The sequence below is a fragment of the Oncorhynchus clarkii genome, chromosome 17 (genome assembly GCF_045791955.1).
Source record: "Oncorhynchus clarkii lewisi isolate Uvic-CL-2024 chromosome 17, UVic_Ocla_1.0, whole genome shotgun sequence".
Lineage (NCBI taxonomy): Eukaryota > Metazoa > Chordata > Actinopteri > Salmoniformes > Salmonidae > Oncorhynchus > Oncorhynchus clarkii.
In genome coordinates this window covers 8,592,849-8,619,461 of record NC_092163.1, presented here as the reverse complement: position 1 = coordinate 8,619,461, position 26,613 = coordinate 8,592,849, and the positions used below count along the sequence as shown (strand labels likewise).

The window sequence follows — 26,613 nt, the reverse complement described above, 5'->3', positions numbered from 1 at the left end:
TGTGTGTGTGTGTGTGTGTGTGTGTGTGTGTGTGTGTGTGTGTGTGTGTGTCTGTCTGCGTGTACGTGTGTGTGTGTGTGTGTGTGTGTGTGTGTGTGTATACGTGTGTGTGTGTATATGTGTACAGCAGTGGAGGCTGCTGAGGGGAGGATGGCTCAAGCATTTCGCTACACTCGCACTAACATCTGCTAACCGTGTGTATGTGACAAATAAATTAGATTTGGATTTTTGGGTATTTTTGTATTTTTTCATGGTAATGTCTGGAACAGAGGAAATGGAATGGCATGAAACCATGTGTCTGATGTATTTGATACCATTCCACCTTTCGCTCCAGTCATTACCACAAGCCCTGTCCTCCCCAATTAAAGTGCCACCAACCTCGTGTGGAGTACAGTGTGTGTGATTTAACCCTCTTTCTCCCTCTCTCTCCTCTCTCTCTTCCTCTTGATCACCCTCCTTCCTCTCTTCCCTCCCTCCTCCAGGGTTTTCTAGAACGTTCTCCGGTGTTCTATGGGTTCTATGCACGTAGTTCTCTAGACCTGCTGTGTCTGAACACGCCCCTCCTCTTCCTCCTCGGAACCCTCACCGTCCTCATCCTCAGTCTGGTCATGGTGGTCCGCAGGTCAGACACACACACACACATGTTGTTTTACTATCCTTGTGGGAACCAAACAATTGATTCCCATTCAAAATCCTATTTTCCCTGACCCTTAACCTAACCCTAACAGTAACTCTAACCTTAACCATAAATCCCTATCCCTTAACCTAACCCCCAACCCTAAACCTAACCCCTAACCCTAAACCTAACCCCTAACCCTAAACCTAACCCTAAACCTTAACCATAAATCCTTATCCCTAAACCTAACCCCTAACTCTAAACCTAACCCCTAACCCTAAACCTAACCCCTAACCCTAAACCTAACCCCTAACCCTAAACCTAACCCCTAACCCTAAACCTAACCCCTAACCCTAAACCTAACCCCTAACTCTAAACCTAACCCCTAAACCCTAAATCTAAATTAGCTAAATGTTCCCACTTGTCTAAAGGTTCCTTGTTTTACTATCCTGGTGAGGACATACACACACACTGTCCCTTTAGCACAGGTATTCCCAGGGGTACGCCCAACACCGTCGAGGGTACGCCCCCAAAGAAGTGATTTCTTCCCATTTTCAAACTTTTTTTCTCTCGCCAGAGTAGCCTCGTTTCACTGCCAAAATTAAATTAAACCATCTAGTGTTCAGCAAAATAACAACACAATGTCAAATACAGGCAGCCTAGTCAAATAATTAACATCCAATCACATCAACCGTTACTCTCTCGCGGTAATTCCACTAACGGTCCATATGTAGCCAAATGTAGCTGCTGCTCATGTTGGTAACTGTACTGATGGCGCAAAAGCCATGACAGGGAGACATTGTGGAGTGGTAATGCGCGTGCAGGCAGTTGCTCCCGATGCTACTTGGGTCCACTGCAGCATCCACCGAGAGGCTCTTTCTTGCTGCCAAGGGAATGCCTGACAGCTTGAAATACGTTTTGGACACTACAATGAAAATGGGTACCTTTGTTAATTAATAATCCTCTTAAGGATCTCTACAGATCGGTGTCCCACCCACGGGACGGTTGAGCTAATGTGCGCTAATGCGATTAGCATGAGGTTGTAAGTATCAAGAAACATTTCCAGGACAAAGTCATATCTGATATTGGCAGAAAGCTTACATTCTTGTTAATCTAACTGCACTGTCCAATTTACAGTAGCTATTACATTGAAATAATACCACTCTATTTTTTGAAGAAAGTGCAGTTATGAACTTGAAAAGTTATTCATATACCAATTAGGCACATTTGGGCAGTCTTGATACAACATTTTGAACAGAAATGCAATGGTTCATTGGATCAGTCTAAAACTTTGCACATAAACTGCTGCCATCTAGTGGCTAACATCTAAATTGCACCTGGGCTGGAATAATACATTATGGCCTTTCTTTTTTTTTCTTCTTTGTATTATCTTTTACCAGAACTATTGTGTTATATTCTCCTACATTCATTTCACATTTCCACAAACTTCAAAGTGTTTCCTTTCAAATGGTGTCAATAATATGCACATCCTTGCTTCAGGGCCTTATCTTGGCCAGGTCGCAGTTGCAAATGAGAACTTGTTCTCAACTAGCCTACCTGGTTAAATAAAGGTGAAATAAAAATAAAAAAAAATCCTTGCTTCAGGGCCTGAGCTACAGGCAGTTAGATTTGGGTATGTCATTTTAAGTGAACATTTAAAAAAAAGGGGGGCAGATCCTTAAAGCAAGACCCCTGAACTCTCGTATTTTCTGCATTATGCAATAGTATGGGCAGCGACTTTTACAACATACAGAAGTACCCTGGTTATCAAGGGGCAAAGTATTGACATGTTTTTATGAATTGAGAGACGAGCTTAAAGTTTCCTTTACTGACCATAATGGTCACTTGTCTGACCGCTTGATGATGACGAGTTTCTCACACGACTGACCTATCTGGGTGATGTTGTTTCTCACAGGACTGACCTATCTGGGTGATGTTGTTTCTCACAGGACTGACCTATCTGGGTGATGTTGTTTCTCACAGGACTGACCTATCTGGGTGATGTTGTTTCTCACAGGACTGACCTATCTGGGTGATGTTGTTTCTCACAGGACTGACCTATCTGGGTGATGTTGTTTCTCACACGACTGACCTATCTGGGTGATGTTGTTTCTCACACGACTGACCTATCTGGGTGATGTTGTTTCTCACAGGACTGACCTATCTGGGTGATGTTGTTTCTCACACGACTGACCTATCTGGGTGATGTTGTTTCTCACACGACTGATCTATCTGGGTGATGTTGTTTCTCACAGGACTGACCTATCTGGGTGATGTTGTTTCTCACAGGACTGACCTATCTGGGTGATGTTGTTTCTCACAGGACTGACCTATCTGGGTGATGTTGTTTCTCACAGGACTGACCTATCTGGGTGATGTTGTTTCTCACAGGACTGACCTATCTGGGTGATGTTGTTTCTCACACGACTGACCTATCTGGGTGATGTTGTTTCTCACACGACTGACCTATCTGGGTGATGTTGTTTCTCACAGGACTGACCTATCTGGGTGATGTTGTTTCTCACACGACTGACCTATCTGGGTGATGTTGTTTCTCACACGACTGATCTATCTGGGTGATGTTGTTTCTCACAGGACTGACCTATCTGGGTGATGTTGTTTCTCACAGGACTGACCTATCTGGGTGATGTTGTTTCTCACAGGACTGACCTATCTGGGTGATGTTGTTTCTCACAGGACTGACCTATCTGGGTCAGGGATGGGCGGCGGACCGTTTTTTGTGATATACCGGTATTGATGCAGGGACCGGTTTGGGTTTTTACTTGACCTTCTATAACAGTATTGATGCAGGGACCGGTTTGGGTTTTTACTTGACCTTCTATACCGGTATTGAGGCAGGGACCGGTTTGGGTTTTTACTTGACCTTCTCTACCGGTATTGATGCAGGGACCGGTTTGGGTTTGTACTTGACCTTCTCTACCGGTATTGATGCACGGACCGGTTTGGGTTTTTACTTGACCTTCTCTACCGGTATTGATGCAGGGACCGGTTTGGGTTTTTACTTGACCTTCTATACCGGTATTGATGCAGGGACCGGTTTGGGTTTTTACTTGACCTTCTCTACCGGTATTGATGCACGGACCGGTTTGGGTTTTTACTTGACCTTCTATACCGGTATTGATGCAGGGACCGGTTTGGGTTTTTACTTGACCTTCTCTACCGGTATTGATGCAGGGACCGGTTTGGGTTTGTACTTGACCTTCTATACCGGTATTGATGCAGGGACCGGTTTGGGTTTTTACTTGACCTTCTCTACCGGTATTGATGCACGGACCGGTTTGGGTTTGTACTTTACCTTCTATACCGGTATTGAGGCAGGGACCGGTTTGGGTTTTTACTTGACCTTCTATACCGGTATTGATGCAGGGACCGGTTTGGGTTTGTACTTGACCTTCTATACCGGTATTGATGCAGGGACCGGTTTGGGTTTGTACTTGACCTTCTATAACAGTATTGAGGCAGGGACCGGTTTGGGTTTGTACTTGACCTTCTCTACCGGTATCGATGCAGGGACCGGTTTGGGTTTTTACTTGACCTTCTATAACAGTATTGATGCAGGGACCGGTTTGGGTTTTTACTTGACCTTCTATAACAGTATTGATGCAGGGACCGGTTTGGGTTTTTACTTGACCTTCTATACCGGTATTGAGGCAGGGACCGGTTTGGGTTTTTACTTGACCTTCTCTACCGGTATTGATGCAGGGACCGGTTTGGGTTTGTACTTGACCTTCTCTACCGGTATTGATGCACGGACCGGTTTGGGTTTTTACTTGACCTTCTCTACCGGTATTGATGCAGGGACCGGTTTGGGTTTTTACTTGACCTTCTATACCGGTATTGATGCAGGGACCGGTTTGGGTTTTTACTTGACCTTCTCTACCGGTATTGATGCACGGACCGGTTTGGGTTTTTACTTGACCTTCTATACCGGTATTGATGCAGGGACCGGTTTGGGTTTTTACTTGACCTTCTCTACCGGTATTGATGCAGGGACCGGTTTGGGTTTGTACTTGACCTTCTATACCGGTATTGATGCAGGGACCGGTTTGGGTTTTTACTTGACCTTCTCTACCGGTATTGATGCACGGACCGGTTTGGGTTTGTACTTTACCTTCTATACCGGTATTGAGGCAGGGACCGGTTTGGGTTTTTACTTGACCTTCTATACCGGTATTGATGCAGGGACCGGTTTGGGTTTGTACTTGACCTTCTATACCGGTATTGATGCAGGGACCGGTTTGGGTTTGTACTTGACCTTCTATAACAGTATTGAGGCAGGGACCGGTTTGGGTTTGTACTTGACCTTCTCTACCGGTATCGATGCAGGGACCGGTTTGGGTTTTTACTTGACCTTCTATAACAGTATTGATGCAGGGACCGGTTTGGGTTTTTACTTGACCTTCTATAACAGTATTGATGCAGGGACCGGTTTGGGTTTTTACTTGACCTTCTATACCGGTATTGAGGCAGGGACCGGTTTGGGTTTTTACTTGACCTTCTCTACCGGTATTGATGCAGGGACCGGTTTGGGTTTGTACTTGACCTTCTCTACCGGTATTGATGCACGGACCGGTTTGGGTTTTTACTTGACCTTCTCTACCGGTATTGATGCAGGGACCGGTTTGGGTTTTTACTTGACCTTCTATACCGGTATTGATGCAGGGACCGGTTTGGGTTTTTACTTGACCTTCTCTACCGGTATTGATGCAGGGACCGGTTTGGGTTTTTACTTGACCTTCTATACCGGTATTGATGCAGGGACCGGTTTGGGTTTGTACTTGACCTTCTCTACCGGTATTGATGCAGGGACCGGTTTGGGTTTGTACTTGACCTTCTATACCGGTATTGATGCAGGGACCGGTTTGGGTTTTTACTTGACCTTCTCTACCGGTATTGATGCACGGACCGGTTTGGGTTTGTACTTTACCTTCTATACCGGTATTGAGGCAGGGACCGGTTTGGGTTTTTACTTGACCTTCTATACCGGTATTGATGCAGGGACCGGTTTGGGTTTGTACTTGACCTTCTATACCGGTATTGATGCAGGGACCGGTTTGGGTTTGTACTTGACCTTCTATAACAGTATTGAGGCAGGGACCGGTTTGGGTTTGTACTTGACCTTCTCTACCGGTATCGATGCAGGGACCGGTTTGGGTTTTTACTTGACCTTCTATAACAGTATTGATGCAGGGACCGGTTTGGGTTTGTACTTGACCTTCTATAACAGTATTGATGCAGGGACCGGTTTGGGTTTTTACTTGATCTTCTATAACAGTATTGAGGCAGGGACCGGTTTGGGTTTGTACTTGACCTTCTCTACCGGTATTGATGCAGGGACCGGTTTGGGTTTTTACTTGACCTTCTATAACAGTATTGATGCAGGGACCGGTTTGGGTTTTTACTTGACCTTCTCTACCGGTATTGATGCAGGGACCGGTTTGGGTTTTTACTTGACCTTCTCTACCGGTATTGATGCAGGGACCGGTTTGGGTTTGTACTTGACCTTCTATACCGGTATTGATGCACGGACCAGTTTGGGTTTTTACTTGACCTTCTCTACCGGTATTGATGCAGGGACCGGTTTGGGTTTGTACTTGACCTTCTATACCGGTATTGATGCAGGGACCGGTTTGGGTTTTTACTTGACCTTCTATACCGGTATTGATGCACGGACCGGTTTGGGTTTGTACTTTACCTTCTATACCGGTATTGATGCACGGACCGGTTTGGGTTTTTACTTGACCTTCTCTACCGGTATTGATGCAGGGACCGGTTTGGGTTTGTACTTGACCTTCTATACCGGTATTGATGCAGGGACCGGTTTGGGTTTTTACTTGACCTTCTCTACCGGTATTGATGCACGGACCGGTTTGGGTTTGTACTTTACCTTCTATACCGGTATTGAGGCAGGGACCGGTTTGGGTTTTTACTTGACCTTCTCTACCGGTATTGATGCAGGGACCGGTTTGGGTTTGTACTTGACCTTCTCTACCGGTATTGATGCACGGACCGGTTTGGGTTTTTACTTGACCTTCTCTACCGGTATTGATGCAGGGACCGGTTTGGGTTTTTACTTGACCTTCTATACCGGTATTGATGCAGGGACCGGTTTGGGTTTTTACTTTACCTTCTCTACCGGTATTGATGCACGGACCGGTTTGGGTTTTTACTTGACCTTCTATACCGGTATTGATGCAGGGACCGGTTTGGGTTTTTACTTGACCTTCTCTACCGGTATTGATGCAGGGACCGGTTTGGGTTTGTACTTGACCTTCTATACCGGTATTGATGCAGGGACCGGTTTGGGTTTTTACTTGACCTTCTCTACCGGTATTGATGCACGGACCGGTTTGGGTTTGTACTTTACCTTCTATACCGGTATTGAGGCAGGGACCGGTTTGGGTTTTTACTTGACCTTCTATACCGGTATTGATGCAGGGACCGGTTTGGGTTTGTACTTGACCTTCTATACCGGTATTGATGCAGGGACCGGTTTGGGTTTGTACTTGACCTTCTATAACAGTATTGAGGCAGGGACCGGTTTGGGTTTGTACTTGACCTTCTCTACCGGTATTGATGCAGGGACCGGTTTGGGTTTTTACTTGACCTTCTATAACAGTATTGATGCAGGGACCGGTTTGGGTTTGTACTTGACCTTCTATAATAGTATTGATGCAGGGACCGGTTTGGGTTTTTACTTGATCTTCTATAACAGTATTGAGGCAGGGACCGGTTTGGGTTTGTACTTGACCTTCTCTACCGGTATTGATGCAGGGACCGGTTTGGGTTTTTACTTGACCTTCTATAACAGTATTGATGCAGGGACCGGTTTGGGTTTTTACTTGACCTTCTCTACCGGTATTGATGCACGGACCGGTTTGGGTTTTTACTTGACCTTCTATAACGGTATTTGAATGTTTGGTTTGTAACTATATAATTAGAATAGACATTATATTTCCATGATTCCAACAGTTAACCCAAGTGTTTTGCTCTAAATCGCAAGTCAAATTGCAACATTTGGTTAAAAATAAGGCCCAGATTACTTGCTCATATGATGCAGCCATACGTGGCAGTGTGGAAATGATCTCAAATGCAGAAATTGATGAAAATTCTGACTTTTGGGGGTTGAAGTTGAATTGAACAGTATAAAAGAATCAGAATGGACAAAGATGTATATTTTGCCACCCGAGGGTCACGCACTACTCATAAACAAATGTAGAACTTTTATTATTAAAAAACATAAAATACCATCAAATACTGTCATACCGGCAATTTTATTTTAAATACGGTGATAATATATTTTGGCCATATCGCTCAGCCCTAATCTGGGTGATGTTTTTTCTCACCTGAATGATCTGAATCTAGGATTACAGGGACTCTCCTCAACTATATTCAATGTGCGGGACAAAATAGAGGTTATGATTAAGAAGATGGAGCTCTTCTCTGTCTGCCTTATCAAGGACAACACACAGGTCTTTCCATCATTGTATGATTCTTTTGTGTGTAAATGAACTCAAGCTTACGGACAATGTCAAATGATATAGTGAAGCACCTGAGTGAGTTGGGTGCACAATTAATCAAGTACTTTCCCGAAACGGACGACACAAACAACTGGATTCCTTATCCCTTTCATGCCCTGCCTCCAGTCCACCGATATCTGAACAACAGCCTCATCGAAATTGCAAATTGAATTTAATCAGAAGCCACTGCCAGATTTCTGGATTGGGCTGCAGAGTATCCTGCCTTGGCAAATTGCGTTGTAAAGACACTGATGCCCTTTGCAACCACGTACCTATGTGAGAGTGGATTCTCGGCCCTCACTAGCATGAAAACTACATACAGGCACAGACTGTGGAAAATTATTTAAGACTGAGACTCTCTCCAATACAACACAACATTGCAGAGTTATGTGCATCCTTTCAATCACATCCTTCTCATTAACGTGTGGTGAGTTATTCACCATCTTCGATGAACAAATAAGGTTTTATATGTAAAATGGTGAAATAAAGAGCAACAGTATTGATTATTATTATTTGTGCCCTGGTCCTATAAGAGCTCTTTGTCACTTCCCACCAGCAAGGTTGTGACACAAACTCACACTCATTCTCATGTTTAATAAATGTATCGTGTGTGGCAGGCTTACAATGACGGCAAAAAACAACATTTGAGAGTACGCTGACCTGGTGCTAGAGGGGGTACAGCTGACCCTGGTGCTAGAGGGGGTACAGCTGACCCTGGCGCTAGAGGGGGTACAGCTGACCCTGGCGCTAGAGGGGGTACAGCTGACCCTGGCGCTAGAGGGAGTACAGCTGACCCTGGCGCTAGAGGGGGTACAGCTGACCCTGGCGCTAGAGGGGGTACAGCTGACCCTGGCGCTAGAGGGGGTACAGCTGACCCTGGCGCTAGAGGGGGTACAGCTGACCCTGGCGCTAGAGGGGGTACAGCTGACCCTGGAGCTAGAGGGGGTACAGCTGACCCTGGCGCTAGAGGGGGTACAGCTGACCCTGGCGCTAGAGGGGGTACAGCTGACCCTGGCGCTAGAGGGGGTACAGCTGACCCTGGCGCTAGAGGGGGTACAGCTGACCCTGGCGCTAGAGGGGGTACAGCTGACCCTGGCGCTAGAGGGGGTACAGCTGACCCTGGCGCTAGAGGGGGTACAGCTGACCCTGGCGCTAGAGGGGGTACAGCTGACCCTGGCGCTAGAGGGGGTACAGCTGACCCTGGTGCTAGAGGGGGTACAGCTGGAGGTTGAATGTTTGAAGGGATACGGGACTATAAAACGTTTGAGAACCACAGCTTTAGCGCATGCCTAAACCAATCCAATGCTGTTACATTTGTAGTGCGTAGTGAACGAGTACACACTTCAGCAAGGAGAGATTATTAGGACGTAGCTAAGGATACGCTGTTAAAGATGTGTACACAGGGAGCGACAGTTACTGGCCAGAGTTGTAGCATCTGCTTTAAAAACAATAACAATGAATCACCTCTTTTAAACAGGACGGTTGTAGGCTACAAGCACACATGGTTGCTAGGCAACCGCTACAACATCCACATGAGCTACAAGGTGTTCTGTGGGTGGGACTTCTGTATCCAGGACCCCGAGGTCGCCGACCTCAAACGCAGCTTCATCAGGAACGAACTGAAGGTTAGGGGTGGAAGTCTGTCTGCCCTTTTCAACTAACTCTCTCTCTCTCCATTATGATTGCTCTGCATCCGTTCCTCTCTCTCTCTCTCCGTCTACCACCACGCTCTGTCTCTCTCTCTCCGTCTACCACCACGCTCTGTCTCTCTCTCTCCGTCTACCACCACGCTCTGTCTCTCTCTCTCCGTCTACCACTACGCTCTGTCTCTCTCCCCATCTCTCTCTCTCTCTCTCTCTCCATCATGATTGCTCTGCATCCGTTCCTCTGTCTCTCTCTCTCGTTCAAAAAATGAGTTCACACAGACCATCTCTTTCTTTCTGTTGTGCAATGGTCTGGTCTGGCAACTCTTTAATTTACAATACCTACAAAGGTTCTTCCTCTTCATTCTCTCTCCTTCTTTACCTTTATATTTAACACTCGTTCTCCTTTCTGTTCTATTCCTTTCTCTTTGCCCTCCCTCCCTCCCTCCCTCCCTCCCTCCCTCCCTCCCTCCCTCCCTCCCTCCCTCCCTCCCTCTCCCACTCCCTCTCCCCTCCCACTCCCTCTCCCCTCCCTCTCCCTCTCCCTCTCCCTCTCCCTTTCCCACTCTCTCTCCCCCTCCCTATCCCACTCCCTCTCCCTCTCCCTCTCCCTCTCCCTCTCCCTCTCCCTCTCCCACTCCCTCTCCCCCTCCCTCTCCCCTCTCTCTCCCTCTCCCTCCCTCTACCTGTCCTTCTCCCCCTCCTTCTCCCGCTCCCTCTCCCACTCCCTCTCCCCTCCCTCTCCCACTCCCACTCCCTCTCCCACTCCCTCTCCCTCTCCCATTCCCTCTCCCTCTCCCTCTCCCTCTCCCTCTCCCCTCCCTCCCCAGTTATACTTAGAAGAGGAGAGGTTCCAGCAGCGTGAGGCCAGGAGGACGTTGGGTCAGTGGGCACACCTCTACTCCCTGCGAGGGCTGCTCCACTTCCTGGTCCTGGTTCTACTGGGCGGAGCCTTCTGTCTCATCTACTATGCCACCATGGCCTCAAAGGCTGAGAGGGTATGTGTGTGTGAGTGTGCATGTGCATGTATTAGTTAGTTATTGATTTAATTAGTTAGTCAATTTATCAGGTTCATTATTTTGGCAACCTTTTTACTCCCTCCCCCCCTCCCCCTCCCCCTCCCTCCCCTCCGCGTCTCTCTCCCCCTCCCTGTCTCCCTCCCCCTCCCCCTCCCTCCCCCTCCCTGTATCTCTCCCCCTCCCCGTCTCCCTCCCCGTCTCTCTCCCCCTCCCCGTCTCCCTCCCCCTCCCCGTCTCTCTCCCCCTCCCCGTCTCCCTCCCCCTCCCCGTCTCCCTCCCCCTCCCCGTCTCTCTCCCCCTCCCCGTCTCCCTCCCCCTCCCCGTCTCTCTCCCCCTCCCCCTCCCCGTCTCCCTCCCCCTCCCCGTCTCCCTCCCCCTCCCCGTCTCTCTCCCCCTCCCCGTCTCCCTCCCCCTCCCCGTCTCCCTCCCCCTCCCCGTCTCTCTCCCCCTCCCCGTCTCCCTCCCCCTCCCCGTCTCTCTCCCCCTCCCCCTCCCCGTCTCCCTCCCCCTCCCCGTCTCCCTCCCCCTCCCCGTCTCCCTCCCCCTCCCCGTCTCCCTCCCCCTCCCCGTCTCTCTCCCCCTCCCCGTCTCTCTCCCCCTCCCCGTCTCTCTCCCCCTCCCCGTCTCTCTCCCCCTCCCCGTCTCTCTCCCCCTCCCCGTCTCCCTCCCCCTCCCCGTCTCTCTCCCCCTCCCCGTCTCTCTCCCCCTCCCCCTCCCCGTCTCTCTCCCCCTCTCTCAGAGTGGAGACTATTTGATCCTCCGGTTGCTTCTCCATTACCTTCCTCCCATCGTCATCACCCTGGTCAACTTCTTCCTGCCTCACGTCTTCCGCCATATCTCTTCCTTCGAGGATTACTCCCTCACCACCCAGGTCAATGCTACCCTCGTCAGGTAGGAGCATAAATGTCCAATCTTTATTGGTACCATCATATCATCCTCATCATCAACATCATCATCATCAATACATAAATATTGATAATCACTGAAGTTCTCTCTTCATCGTCTTAATTCTTCAACTTTCTCCTTCTCCTCTTCCTCCTCATCCTCTTCCTGCTCCCAGGAGTATCTTCCTGAAGTTGGCCAGTCTGGGGATGTATCTCTTCTTCCTCTTCAAAAACAGCCAACAGGAAGTGAGTCATAACGACTAACCATTGTTGACAACTACAGATCATATTGACATATTGACAGACCTATGGCATTAAATGGACTTCATCTACAGTAAATGGACTTGATACTCTGTGTGTCCTCAGTGTTGGGAGAATCAGTTTGGTAAAGAGATGTACAAGCTCTCAGTGTTCGACTTCCTCGCCTGTTTCTGCAACACCTTCTTCATCGTCTATCCTAGAAAGTAAGTTCATATTCTGCTTTCTGAAGGAATATTTCTGTTGAAAACGTATTTGGCCCAATGGAACAGAGCACTTGTGGGACCTGCACTTTCACCTGTCCAATCATCTCAGATCAGTTCATACTGTAGACCATTTTTTTGGGGGGGGGGTTTGTCCACCAACTGGGACTTGAAGCCGGGTCCAGCAACTGTCAACACAACAACTTAGCTGTCGTATCAAGGGATCCAAAGTTTGCCAGGTGTTGGGTTGCTACAATACTTTAACTATGCAACGTGTGTTTTGGATGTTTTCTAGCAGTATCCTTCATCTTGTCGTCCCTTCATCCCTCCTTGCAGGTGGTTTGTGGACAGGTACCCATCGTCGTGGCTGGCGCGGTTGTCGGGGAAACAGCATTTCCTGATCCCATTCAATGTTCTAGACCTGGTGTACAGTCAGACGGTCACCTGGGTAGGACTGTTCTACTGTCCCATGCTGCCATTTATAGAGACAGTCAAACTCATGGCCGTGTTTTACATTAAGAAGGTGAGTGTTGTTGTTATTTACATAACTCTTTCTCTCAACAAATCATCTCTCACTGTTTCATTGCTCACTTCTGCCTTGCTCTCTCTCCCTCTCTCTCTCCCCCTCTCTCTCCCTCTCTCTCTCTCTCTCTCCCACTCTCTCTCCCTCCCTCTCCCTCTCTCTCTCCCTCTCTACCCCTCTCTCTCCCCCTCTCCCTCTCTCCCCCTCTCTCCCTCTCTCTCCCTCTCTCTCCATCTCTCTCCCTCTCTACCCCTCTCTCTACCCCTCTCTACCCCTCTCTCTCCCTCTCTCTCCCCCTCTCTCTCCCTCTTTCTCCCTCTCTCTTCCTCTCTCTACCCCTCTCTCTCCCCCTCTCTCTCTCTCCCTCTCTCTCCCCCTCTCTCGATCTCTCCCCTCTCTCCCTCTCTCTCCCCCTCTCTCTCTCTCTCCCCCTCTCTCCCTCTCTCTCCCCCTCTCTCTCTCTCCCCCCCTTTCTCTCCCCCTCTCTCCCTCTCTCTCCCCCCCTCTCTCCCCCTCTCTCTCTCCCTCTCTCTCCCCATCCTCCTCCCAGTTGACAGTTCTCCAGTGCTGTGTTCCGGCCCAGAGAATGTTCCGTGCCTCCAGTTCTTCAGTTCTGTTCCACTTCATGTTACTACTGGGTCTCATCATGGCAGTCATCACCCTCGGAAGTAACCTCCACCAGTAAGACCTCCCTCCTCTCTTTCTCTTCTGTTTCTCTCTACTAGAATCACCCTCCGCCAGTAATTATGAAAGACATAGAAACAGATCATAAATTACTCCTCTGGTTCCTTGAGTCTGATACCTCTCAAGGTTTCTTCCTATCCGCAAAGCACTGTACTTGTTCTCTCCTCTATCCCCCCCCCCCCCCCCCCCCCCCCCCCCCCAGGTTCGAACCTTCCTCCAGCTGTGGTCCATTCGTGGGCAGCGCTACAGTGTTTAATGTAACAGCTGTGTGTGTGGACAGTCTACCAGGACCGGCGCAGTCCACTCTGAGATACCTGTCCTCAGAGGCCTTTGTCCTGCCGCTGATACTGGCGCAGATGTAGGTGATATAGATCATATACACATGCACACACACATACACACACACCGGCCTGCCACCCACTGATACTGGCACAGATGTAGGTGATATAGATCATATACACATACACACACACCGGCCTGCCACCCACTGATACTGGCGCAGATGTAGATGATATAGATCATATACACACACACACCGGCCTGCCACCCACTGATACTGGCGCAGATGTAGGTGATATAGATCATATACACATACACACACACCAGCCTGCCACCCACTGCTACTGGCTCAGAGGTGCAATAGGTGAAATAGAACCTGACTCCTCTCATAGATACTGTTTCTTCCAGGTCATAGAAAGAAAATGAATAGAACATGACACGTTCCTGTTGCCATGGATGTAAATGTTACAGATTGTATATCATCTTACCATTTTCCCCAGTGTTGTCCTGACCTCCTTTGAGTCGCGGAGGAGAGCCAATGGAAAAGCCATCGAGAGACTGAAGGACATGCTGGTGATGGTAGGTTACCTACTGATAACAGTATTAGTTAAGCCTAATTCAGCTGCTGAAGATAGGTTTGTGTCTTCATAGTAAGAAAGTTCAAATAGTGCAATACATTCTCTCTCTCTCTCTCTCTCTCTCTCTCTCTCTCTCTCTCTCTCTCTCTCTCTCTCCCCCTCTCTCTCTCTCTCTCTCTCTCTCTCTCTCTCTCTCTCTCTCTTTCTTTCTCTGTTTTGCTCCCCCAGAGCACCTCAGATAAGCATTTTCTGCTGAAGCAGCACACTCTCTCACTCAGACGCCAGAAGAAAACCTTCAAGGCGCCCCCCACTGTTTCAGGCACTAGAGAGGGCAGCCCTACCACCATGAAAGACCCCTCAGCAGGCATCGGAGAGGACAGCCATATCGCTCAACTGAAGGACCCCTCTGCACAGCCTACAGGCAATGACAGCCCATCATAAAGATAGATAGAGGACTCTAGTGCCCAAAAGCCAGTTTTAGCATGTGCAGCGACATTCGGGACTTTCACCATTCTGAAGTAATCAACTGAGTGGAACTACCTACGGTTTAAGGATCACATGATTCCATCCAGGTCATCAGGAGGCTTCAACCAATGAATTATACTCATGAGGAAACATTCCATAACTGCAGGTAGCTGTAAATGGCCCACCTTGGTTTTATACCTGTTCAAACAACACACTCCAGGTGGCAGGATGCACCCTTACAGTTTGTTTACCAACTCATAGAAGTAGTAGAAGAAGAAAATGAACTAGTTCGAAATGAAGATTTCCTCAATGGCTCTTCCCATGCTCCCACAGACGCCCTATTGGGACAGATGCAATGTTGTGTTCTCTAACTATCTCTATGCAGCCCATAGAGTTAGAAATAGAGCCCACCACCTATCATTGTGCCAAATGCACCCTCTAGCCAACTCTATGGAGCAGACAGCCAAATGTCACCCTCTATCCAACTCTATGGAGCAGACAGCCAAATGGCACCCTATTCCATATTTAGCGCACAAAAGTAGTAGCAGATGTGACCTTTGAGCTTTTTGTCACTCCCTAGCGTTCAGGGTTTATTGCTCTGGGCTGTACCTAAATGTCATATACAGTATTAAGAACAACAAGAGTGTCAGTTACATAACTTGTGTTACTGTACTGATGTGTTTAGTGGCTATGATGCAGTTGTAAAAGCTTCATTCTCAGGTATGTTGTATGATCGGGGATGATGTTGCTATATAGGCTGTACTTGTAAACAGGACAGAGTACTACTAATGTGTACTGTTAGAATACTGATGTGTTTAATGGTTTTATATATACAGTGGGGAGAACAAGTATTTGATACACTGCCGATTTTGCAGGTTTTCCTACTTACAAAGCATGTAGAGGTCTGTATTTTTTTTTATCATAGGTACACTTCAACTGTGAGAGACGGAATCTAAAACAAAAATCCAGAAAATCACATTGTATGATTTTTATGTAATTAATTTGTATTTTATTGCTCACAGTGTAACTATGATAAAAATTACAGACCTCTACATGCTTTGTAAGTAGGAAAACATGCAAAATTGGCAGTGTATCAAATACTTGTTCTCCCCACTGTTTATGTAAAAGCTCTTACTATGAAGTAGATGTTGTTTCTGCAACAGCTTGAGTTTTTTACCATTTTTAATATTTGATCAAATAGTGTTTTTAAATGTGAACTTCTATGAATGCGGTTTTAAAAGAGCTTCTATTAAAAGGCTGTGTTGTTACGTCATTCATTGTTCTGTTGTTGTTTTCTCAGATCCCTGGTTCCTTGTGTCCTCCATTCATAACTTAACCTTGTTTAGGTTAGTAGTCATAGTGGTGTCTAGATTGACAGTATAGTTGTAGTAGTCATAGTGTTGTCTAGATGGACAGTATAGTTGTAGTAGGTTAGTAGTCATAGTGTTGTCTAGATTGACAGTATAGTTGTAGTAGGTTAGTAGTCATAGTGTTGTCTAGATGGACAGTATAGTTGTAGTAGGTTAGTAGTCATAGTGTTGTCTAGATTGACAGTATAGTTGTAGTAGTCATAGTGTTGTCTAGATTGACAGTATAGTTGTAGTAGGTTAGTAGTCATAGTGTTGTCTAGATGGACAGTATAGTTGTAGTCGTCATAGTGTTGTCTAGATGGACAGTATAGTTGTAGTAGGTTAGTAGTCATAGTGTTGTCTAGATGGACAGTATAGTTGTAGTCGTCATAGTGTTGTCTAGATGGACAGTATAGTTGTAGTAGGTTAGTAGTCATAGTGGTGTCTAGATGGACAGTATAGTTGTAGTAAGTTAGTAGTCATAGTGTTGTCTAGATGGACAGTATAGTTGTAGTAGGTTAGTAGTCATAGTGTTGTCTAGATGGACAGTATAGTTGTAGTAGGTTAGTAGTCATAGTGTTGTCTAGATGGACAGTATAGTTGTAGTAGGTTAGTAGTCATAGTGTTGTCTAGATGGACAGTATAGTTGTAGTAGGTTAGTAGTCATAGTGATGTCTAGATGGACAGTATAGTTGTAGTAGGTTAGTAGTCATAGTGATGTCTAGATGGACAGTATAGTTGTAGTAGGTTAGTAGTCATAGTGTTGTCTAGATGGACAGTATAGTTGTAGTAGGTTAGTAGTCACAGTGTGTTGTCTAGATGGACAGTATAGTTGTAGTAGGTTAGTAGTCATAGTGTTGTCTAGATGGACAGTATAGTTGTAGTAGGTTAGTAGTCATAGTGGTGTCTAGATGGACAGTATAGTTGTAGTAGTCATAGTGTTGTCTAGATGGACAGTATAGTTGTAGTAGGTTAGTAGTCATAGTGATGTCTAGATGGACAGTATAGTTGAACGTTTTTGATGAGAGACGCACATACTCAAGTTATCTCCCTCTAGCATGTGGTGGACCGTGCAACACCCTGACACACACACACACACACACACACACACACACACACCCATGACCCTTATACAGACAGCATGCTACGGATGAAGACTGAGCCTGAGTATGAAGAAAAAAGGAGAATTATGTTTATTGCCTGTTTTAGGTGAGTCAGTGTATTCATTTTTTTTCAACAAAGTTATACCCTGTCCCCAGATCTGCTTGTGGCTCTTACCGACTCCATTGCTGTCATTGTCAAGCCAATGATGGCAATGCCATAAGGAGACTAGGACCCAGGCTAACAGAGTAAAGTTGACAAGTGTCCTGTACTAAGGTATTTCTGTTGGTTTGTTCTCTCCCAGTGGTGGCCTGTCTAGTGTCCATAATGGGTATGTATTCATATTGTTCCTGTTTTCTGTTTTCCAGTTACATTCAATTAAAAGTTGCATCTCACACATGACTCTCACACATGACTCTCACACATGACTCTTCACACATGACTCTCACACATGACTCTCACACATGACTCTCACACATGACTCTCACACATGACTCTCACACATGACTCTCACACATGACTCTCACACATGACTCTTATCACAGTCTACTATATCCTCCATATGGTTCAATGAGAAAATGTCCAGTTTTGAGTTTCACGGCCACACTAAACTCTCCAACTGCTTGACAGCAATGTTCTAAAGAACCTAAACAAATGTAAAACCATGTTTCAGAGCTCTGGGCTGAAGTTTCCTCTAGGTACAGATCTAGGATCTGCTTCCCCGACCCTGACCTTAGCCATTAAGGAAATGCAAAACTGACCCGAGATCAGCATCTCGAGGCTACTTCAACCTACTCCCTCTCTGCAGGTGGTTCATCTCTCCCTAGCCCTATTCTGATTGGTCCAGACAAGGCCTACCTGAACTCCAAGGTAGTGTTCCAATGTAGGTCACCTGGGTCTCCTCCACCAAACACATACGAGCTCCTGAAGGACGGCAACCACCTGGTCGCCACGAGCAATGACCTCCAAGACGACCAATCGGCTACGTTCTTCCTGAAGATCTCTGTGACGTCAGAAGGATCGTACCACTGCAGGGTGACGGCAGGTGGAAACATGGGCCTCAGTGGAACAGTCCGCCTGCAAGTAGTGAGTGAGTAGAAGGGTGTGTGTGTGTGTGTGTGTGTGTGTGTGTGTGTGTGTGTGTGTGTGTGTGTGTGTGTGTGTGTGTGTGTGTGTGTGTGTGTGTGTGTGTGTGTGTGTGTGTGTGTGTGTGTGTGTGTGTGTGGTAGAGCTGTTTCAGTGGAATCGATCATTTCACAGCTAAATGCTTTCACCCATCCCCTTCGTCCATCCTCCTCTCCTCCATCCTCCTCTCCTCCATCCTCCTCTCCTCCTCTCCTCTCCTCCACCCCACCTCAGTCCCTGTCTCAGGCACTATGGTGACCTCTGACCCTGATCCTCCCATTCTCTACGAGGGGTTGAGGCTCACTCTCACCTGTGATGTCACCAAGGGCTCCCACCTCTCCTACACCTGGTTCTACAACAGACAGGAAGTGACATCATCTCCAACCTCACCTTTGACCCCGCTTCTGCTTTGGCCGGTGGGGAACACGTTGGTGGTGGAGAGGGTCACAGCAAAGCATGCTGGGAATTATTCGTGCATTGCCGGGACCAGGATGCAGACCAACAGCAGGTTCTCCAGCAGCAGAGAGGTCACGGTTAAGGTCAAAGGTACAACTGCAGAGGTTAAAAGTCGAAGGTTAAGTCACAACCACAACCGTACTGGACCTGGGGAATGGTGATCACAGAGACTATTTACACAGAGAACCTATAACATGTCAAACGTTCTGCTCCCTTTTAACCCTCTCTCTTCCTTTCCCTTTCTCTCCTTCCTTTCTCTCTGCCCTCCTTTCTCTCTTCCCTCCTTTCTCTCTGCCCTCCTTTCTCTCTGCCCTCCTTTCTCTATGCCCTCCTTTCTCTCCCTCCTTTCTCTCTGCCCTCCTTTCTCTCTTCCCTCCTTTCTCTCTGCCCTCCTTTCTCTATGCCCTCCTTTCTCTCCCTCCTTTCTCTCTGCCCTCCTTTCTCTCTGCCCTCCTTTCTCTCTGCCCTCCTTTCTCTCTGCCCTTCTTTCTCTCTGCCCTCCTTTCTCTCTGCCCTCCTTTCTCTCCCTCCTTTCTCTCTGCCCTCCTTTCTCTCTGCCCTCCTTTCTCTCTGCCCTCCTTTCTCTCTGCCCTCCTTTCTCTCTGCCCTCCTTTCTCTCCCTCCTTTCTCTCTGCCCTCCTTTCTCTATGCCCTCCTTTCTCTCCCTCCTTTCTCTCTCCCTCCTTTCTCTCTGCCTTCCTTTCTCTCTGCCCTCCTTTCTCTCCCTCCTTTCTCTCTGCCCTCCTTTCTCTCTGCCCTCCTTTCTCTCTGCCCTCCTTTCTCTCTGCCCTCCTTTCTCTCTGCCCTCCTTTCTCTCTGCCCTCCTTTCTCTCTGCCCTCCTTTCTCTCTCTCTCTTCCTTTCCCTTTCTCACCCTCCTTTCTCTCCCCCCATTTCTGTCCCCCTCTGTCTCTTTCCTTCTTTCTCTCTGCCCTACTATCTCTCTCTCGCTCTCTCTCTCTCTCTCTCTCTCTCTCGATCTCTCTCTTTATCTCTCTCTCCCTCAGCCTATCTCTCCGTACCCCAAATATCCTTCACCATCTCCAAAGAGGGTTCGAGTTTCTGCGGCAATGTGACCTGCAGGTCATCAAGGGGAACCCCTCCCGTGACCTTCTACCTCTTCCTTGACGACAAGGAGGTGGGTTCCGACGTGGCAACGGAGTCGCTGGTTGCCTGGTTCCCTGTTGCCATGGTTCCCGGGCGTGACATGGGCACGGTGCGGTGTACAGTGGAGAGTGATGCACAGAGACTGACCAGCAGACCCCTGACTCTGGTAGTGGGTACGGGCTAAACCTATGTGTGTGTGTGTATTGTAGTGTTCTATGTGTTTCCTGCATGTGCTTATGTCATGATAGCTGTATGAGTGTTGACTGTGTTTATGTCATGATAGCTGTATGAGTGTTGACTGTGTTTATGTCATGATAGCTGTATGAGTTTTGACTATGTTTATGTCATGATAGCTGTATGAGTGTTGACTGTGTTTATGTCATGATAGCTGTATGAGTTTTGATTGTGTTTATGTCATGATAGCTGTATGAGTGTTGACTGTGTTTATGCCATGATAGCTGTATGAGTGTTGACTGTGGCCATCCCTCCCTCGCTCTCCCCCTTCCCATCCCTTCCTCCTTCTCATTCCTCTCTCCCCCCTTCCCATCCCTTCCTCCTTCTCATTCCTCTCTCTCTCCCCCCTTCCCATCCCTTCCTCCTTCTCATTCCTCTCTTTCCCCCCTTCCCATCCCTTCCTCCTTCTCATTCCTCCCTCCCTCCCTCCCTCTGCCTCTTCCCCTTCCCATCCCTTCCTCCTTCTCATTCCTCCCTCCCTCCGCCTCTTCCCCTTCCCATCCCTTCCTCCTTCTCCTTCCTCTCTCCCCCTTCCCATCCCTTCCTCCTTCGCATCCCTTCCTCCCTCCCTCCGCCTCTTCCCCTTCCCATCCCTTCCTCCTTCTCATTCCTCTCTCCCCCTTCCCTTCCCATCCCTTCCTCCTTCTCATTCCTCTCTCTCCCCCCTTCCCATCCCTTCCTCCTTCTCATTCCTCTCTCTCCCCCTTCCCATCCCTTCCTCCTTCTCATTCCTCTCTCTCCCCCTTCCCATCCCTTCCTCCTTCTCATTCCTCTCTCTCCCCCTTCCCATCCCTTCCTCCTTCTCATTCCTCCCTCTCTCCCCCTTCCCATCCCTTCCTCCTTCTCCTCCCTCCCTTCCCCCTTCCCATCCCTTCCTCCTTCTCCTTCCTCCCTCCCTCCAGTCCCAGTAAGAGGCTCACCAAAGGTGGATGTGGAGTACCTTTACAGGGTTGATTCCAAGATGGCCGCTGCTCGTCTCCAATGCCTCCTGAGCCTCGGGACATTCCCTTTCTTCTCCTGGTCCCTCAACGGCTCCCTCCTCCTTCACCCCTCTGAGGGAGACTCCTCTCACCCCTCTCACGCCCTGGCGGACGGAGGGCGCACCCTATTCCTCACCGAGATCACCCTAGAGGACTCTGGGTATTATCGGTGCAGGGCAAGGGACAGTTATGACGTAACGTCCGCCTGGGTGGAAAGCCAACCTGTCCTTGTGCAGGTCACAGGTGAGTTAGGAAGCACCCTAAATGATAACAATTTATTTAACTGTATTAACTTTATGCATGTTGACGAGTCGACAGGTGAGTTAGGTTGAAACTTTACAGGTGAGTTAGGTTGAAACTTTACAGGTGAGTTAGGTTGAAACGTTACAAGTGAGTTAGGTTGAAACGTTACAGGTGAGTTAGGTTGAAACTTTACAGGTGAGTTAGGTTGAAACTTTACAGGTGAGTTAGGTTGAAACTTTACAGGTGAGTTATGTTGAAACTTTACAGGTGAGTTGATTGTGGTGACCTCTCTCTCCCCTCTCATCTCTGTCCATACAGAAGTTTCCACGACAACCATAGAGGTCATGGCCATAGTATTCTGCTGTTTCCTCATGCTGACCCTGGCAGGGGGTGTGGCCTGTGTGATGAGGATGCTCAACCGCCAACGAGGTGGGTGTGTGTTCAGAATATGGTCATTGTTCTTAAATGTGTCACTCTCAATCTTTCGTTCTCTCTCTCTCTCTCTCTCTCTCTCTCTCTCTCTCTCTCTCTCTCTCTCTCTCTCTCTTCCTCCCCCCTCTCTCTCTCTCTCTCTCTTCCTCCCCCCTCTCTCTCAGACGTTGTGACAAGCAGTGAGCAGAGAGTGAGAGCAGCAAAGTGAGTCCTGTATTTATATTAGTCTATTGTAGGCCTATAGTGTTTTGAAACTATCCAGTTTAATTCAACCCAACTATGATCCCTTCCAAAACCTCCTTGTACTGTCTCAGATTAGTGTCATTGCCCTTACAAACATCTCCCTCTCTCTCTCTTTCTCTCTCTTTATCTGTCTGTCTGTCTCTGTCTTTCTGTCTGTCTCTCTCTCTCTTTTTCTGTCTGTCTGCCTGTCTGTCTCTCTCTCTCTCGCTCTCTGTCTCTTTAATGTCTCCCCCTTCAGTGAAAGACGATTCAGCGAACATTTCTGCATCATTCCAGATCCACTTCCTCTGTCTGACATCACTACCAGGTCAGGGGTCAAGCAAGTGGACACTTCCAGTGTAGGCAGTGAAGTTGAGAATCAGGTAGAGTTGATGACGCATTTAAAGCAACTGAGAGCTCGGAACTCAGAACTCTGAAATCTCCGACTTCCGACTTCCTTGCATTCAAAACAACCGGGAACTCGGAAGAAAACAAGCTCTATTTGAAAAGTCTATTTGAAAGGTCATCCAGCACGAAATTCCATCTCAGGAACTCTGGCCTCCTTCTTGTGCTCCGACTTTCCGACCTGAAGATCAGTGACGTCATGATTTGACCTCGTATTTTTCAGGGTTCCCAGTTGTTTTGAATGCAGCAATAGTACAGCCAATATACTACTGATATTAGGTGCATGATTTTGAATCTAAACTCCAGAATAATCCAGTGTAGAAAAAGGAGATCACACTGACAAATGTCCATAAAGTATATCACTTTTTTGTGAAATATATTTTGGTAAAATACAACTTTGTATCATAACTGTTCTTTCTCTTTTCAGACCCTTGAGATCACAATATAACCGACGTGATGAAATAAACCCAACCTCAGACCGACGAGTTCCTCACAAAATAATCCTTCAATGTAATTTTATCCAACAAACTATTTATAACGTTTTTTTTCAAACACTTCAGCCCATTTTTCAGATTGAAGTGTTATATCTTCAAAACTCTTACAACAAAACTCAAAACTCATATTGATTGCAGTACTTACGGGGGTAATACACTCGACCACTGCTACTCTAACTTCCGTGATGCATACAAAGCCCTTCCCCGCCATCCCTTCGGCAAATCCGACCACGGCGCCATCTTGCTCCTACCGTCTTATAGGTAGAAACTCAAACAGGATGTACTAGTGACTAGAACCATTCAACGCTGGTCTGACCAATCGGAATCCATTCTTCAAGATTGTTTGATCACGCAGACTGGGAAATGTTCCGGTCAGCCTCAGAGAACAACATCGATCTGTACGCTGACTCTGTGAGTGAGTTTATAAAGAAGTGCATTGGAGATGTTTTAACCACTGTGCCTATTAAAACCTTCCCTAACCAGAAACCGTGGAAGGATGGCAGCATTTGTGCAAAACTGAAAGCGCAAACCACCACATTTAACCATAGAAAGAGGTCTGGGAATATGGCTGAATATAAACAATGCAGTTATTCCCTCCGCAAGGCAATCAAACAAGCAAAATGCTGGTACAGGGACAAAGATAAGTTGCAAATCAACGGCTCAGACAGAAGACGTGTGTGGCAGGGCCTACAGGAAATCATGGACTACAAAAAGAACACCAGCTCTGTCATGGACACCAACGTCATGCTTCCAGACAAACTAAACACCTTCTTTGCCCGCTTTGAGGATATACAGTGCCAACGTTGTGGCCCGCTATCAAGGACTGAGCCCCCCCTTTCCTTCTCTGTGGCCGACGTGAGTAAAACATTTAAACGTGTTAACACTGCTGGCCCAGACGGCATCCTTAGCCGCATCCTCAGAGCATGTGTCCTCAGAGCATGTGTCCTCAGAGCACGTGTCCTCAGAGCACGTGTCCTCAGAGCACGTGTCCTCAGAGCACGTGTCCTCAGAGCACGTGCCCTCAGAGCATGTGTCCTCCGAGCATGTGTCCTCAGAGCATATGTCCTCAGAGCATGTGTCCTCAGAGCATGTGTCCTCAGAGCATGCGCAGACCAGCTGGCTGGTGTGTTTACCGACATATTCAATTGCTCCCTGTCCGAGTCTGCTGTCCCAGTCTGCTGTCCCAGTCTGCTGTCCCCACATGCTTCAAGATGGCCACCATTGTTCCAGTACCCAAGAAGGCAAAGGTAACTGAACAATATGACTACTGCTCCGTAGCACTCACTTCTGTCATCATGACGTGCTGAGAGACTAGTCAAGGATCATATCACCACCACCTTACCTGCCAACCTAGAGCCAATTCAGTTTGCATACCACCCCAACAGGTCCATTGACAATGCAATTGCCATCACACTGCACACTTCCCTATCCCATCTGAACAAGAGGAACACCTATGTAAGAATGCTGTTCATTGACTACAGCTCAGCATTCAACACCATAGTACCATCCAAGCTCATCATCAAGCTGGAGGCCCTGGGTCTCAACCCCTGTGCAATTGGGTCCTGGACGTTCTGACGGGCCTCCCCCAGGTGGTGAAGGTAGGAAACAACATCTCCACTTCGTTGACCGTCTTACGGGCACTCGGAGTGTAGTGTCAGGAAAACAACTACTCACTCAACGTCAACAAAACAAAGGAGATGATCGTGGACTTCAGGAAACAGCAGAGGGAGCACCCCCCTATCCACATCAACGGGACAGCAGTGGAGAAGGTGGAAAGTTTTAAGTTCCTCGGCGTACACATCACAGACAAACTGAAATGGTCCACCCATACAGACAGCGTGGTGAAGAAGGCGCAACAGCATCTCTGAAGAAATTTGGCTTGTCATCCAACACCCTGACAAACTTCTACAGATGCACAATCGAGAGCATCCTGTCGGGCTGTATCACCGCCTGGTACGGCAACTGCTCCACCCTCAACCGTAAGACTCTCCAGACGGTAGTGAGGTCTGCACAACGCATCACCGGGGCAAACTACCTGCCCTCCATGACTCCTACAGCGCCCAATGTCACAGGAAGGCCAAAAAGATCATCAAGGACATCAACCACCTGAGCCACTGCCTGTTCACCCCGCTATCATCCAGAAGGCGAGGTCAGTACAGGTGCATCAAAGCTGGGACCGAGAGACTGAAAAACAGCTTCTATCTCAAGGCCATCAGACTGCTAAAACAGCAATGACTAACTCAGAGAGGCTGCTGCCTACATTGAGACCCGATCACTGGCCACTTTAACAATGGATCACGAGCCACTTTAAATAATGTCAGTTTAATAATGTTTACATATCTTACATTACTCATATCACATGTACACACTGTATTTTATACCATCTATTGCACGTTGCCTATCCCGCTCGGCCATCGCTCATCCATATATTTATATGTACATATTCTCATCCCCCCTTTAGATGTGTGTGTATTAGGTAGTTGTTGGGGAATTGTTAGATTACTTGTTAGATATTACTGCACTGTCAGAACCAGAAGCACAAGCATTTCGCTACACTCGCATTAACATCTGCTAACCATGTGTATGTGACCAATAACATCTGATTTGATTTATACAGTGCATGTGTCAGTCTTAATGGTTCATTATCCTTATGCAGTACAGTACATATGTCAGTCTTACAGTTTCATTATCCTTATACAGTACATGTGCAGATCAGATATATGGGGTATTGTGTAGGTATTGTAATGCAGTAGGCTACAGTTATAACGTCCTGGTGGTAGTCTGGTGTAGCTATTTCTGCCCCATGCAACACTGTTCAGCTACACCTTTTCCTGTGTGACTCGTCAACTGATATGGGATCGCCGGTCTCTCCGCTTGAAATTCATCAGTGTATCAATGAAATCTGGATAAAGAGTAGAATATATTGTTGTATTCAACCCAGGTATAAATATATTGTAATATACAACTCAGGTATAAATATATTGTAATATACACCCCAGGTATTTCAGCAGTGCATTGTACAGCACAGTGTAATTCCGAATGGAAGCACTTCCAGTGACTCTCCATGTTGTCCAATGGAAGCACCCTGGCTGATGGAGAATGATGATGTAGTATTTACAGATACATACATATAGTATTTGATTTTAAATTCCAACATAAATTGATGTCAATTGATACATTTATGTACATTCATTTTACAGTGTTCAGTAGTTATGAAACTATATAGGTAAGCTAAGCACTTCTCCATTTTGGTTCAGTAGTTATGAAACTATATAAGTAAGCTAAGCACTTCTCCATTTTGGTTCAGCAGTTGTGAAACTATATAGATAGGCTAAGCACTACTCCATTTTGGTTCAGCAGTTATGAAACTATATAAGTAAGCTAAGCACTACTCCATTTTGGTTCAGTAGTTATGCGTTTTGAGCCGTTTGATTAAGTGACAAATGTATTGTTGACAAGTGACAAGAAAATCATATCCAAAGAAAAGTGAATATTGCATTTTGAAAGGCAGATACTTGAATACTTGAATATGTGTGCAAAGTGAAAGAGTGATTTGGTGCAGTGAACAAGTGACATTGTGAATTTGTTTGTAGTACTCAGTCAATGGAAAATGTGCCTAGAGTTTTGACCACGTGACATTTTGATGATCTGTGTAGAGTCTAAGAGTTGTGAAAATGTACCACATACTTGTCAAAATTGCACCAAAGTGCAAAAAATTAAGACTGTAAATTGTCTTTTCAAATGTTTTATGACTTTTAATGGAAGAATTGTTA

General features: G+C 47.1%; 2 protein-coding genes across 2 annotated transcripts in view; both read left to right on the top strand.

The window, feature by feature from the left end:
- The window catches only part of LOC139370203 (transmembrane channel-like protein 7), a 28,225-nt gene extending 12,259 nt beyond the window's left edge, over positions 1-15,966 (top strand). Inside the window, exons 6-16 of the mRNA XM_071109548.1 lie at positions 483-622; positions 9,635-9,782; positions 10,631-10,798; positions 11,559-11,710; positions 11,880-11,949; positions 12,070-12,167; positions 12,501-12,687; positions 13,238-13,368; positions 13,574-13,729; positions 14,151-14,229; positions 14,457-15,966. Coding sequence (XP_070965649.1) covers positions 483-622; positions 9,635-9,782; positions 10,631-10,798; positions 11,559-11,710; positions 11,880-11,949; positions 12,070-12,167; positions 12,501-12,687; positions 13,238-13,368; positions 13,574-13,729; positions 14,151-14,229; positions 14,457-14,669 — 1,542 coding nt within the window. The 3' untranslated portion in view covers positions 14,670-15,966. The remainder of the gene's footprint in view (positions 1-482; positions 623-9,634; positions 9,783-10,630; positions 10,799-11,558; positions 11,711-11,879; positions 11,950-12,069; positions 12,168-12,500; positions 12,688-13,237; positions 13,369-13,573; positions 13,730-14,150; positions 14,230-14,456) is intronic.
- A 1,077-nt stretch (positions 15,967-17,043) lies between these two features.
- Positions 17,044-25,458, top strand: LOC139370200 (Fc receptor-like protein 5). The gene is made up of 10 exons (XM_071109544.1): positions 17,044-17,251; positions 17,448-17,474; positions 17,952-18,233; positions 18,503-18,814; positions 19,731-20,003; positions 20,967-21,287; positions 21,606-21,716; positions 21,884-21,923; positions 22,201-22,324; positions 22,774-25,458. Exons 1-10 carry the CDS (start codon positions 17,212-17,214, stop codon positions 22,792-22,794), a joined length of 1,551 nt encoding a protein of 516 aa, XP_070965645.1. The 5' UTR covers positions 17,044-17,211; the 3' UTR covers positions 22,795-25,458.
- The last annotated feature ends 1,155 nt before the right edge of the window (positions 25,459-26,613 follow it).

Bases quoted from the DNA above. Each gene is read 5' to 3' on its own strand.
- LOC139370200 (XM_071109544.1), top strand. From the start codon at position 17,212: ATGAAGAAAAAAGGAGAATTATGTTTATTGCCTGTTTTAG. The intron at 17,475-17,951 runs GTATGTATTCAT...CCCTCTCTGCAG, and splicing joins CTGTCTAGTGTCCATAATGG to GTGGTTCATCTCTCCCTAGC. The intron at 21,288-21,605 runs GTGAGTTAGGAA...CTGTCCATACAG, and splicing joins TGTCCTTGTGCAGGTCACAG to AAGTTTCCACGACAACCATA.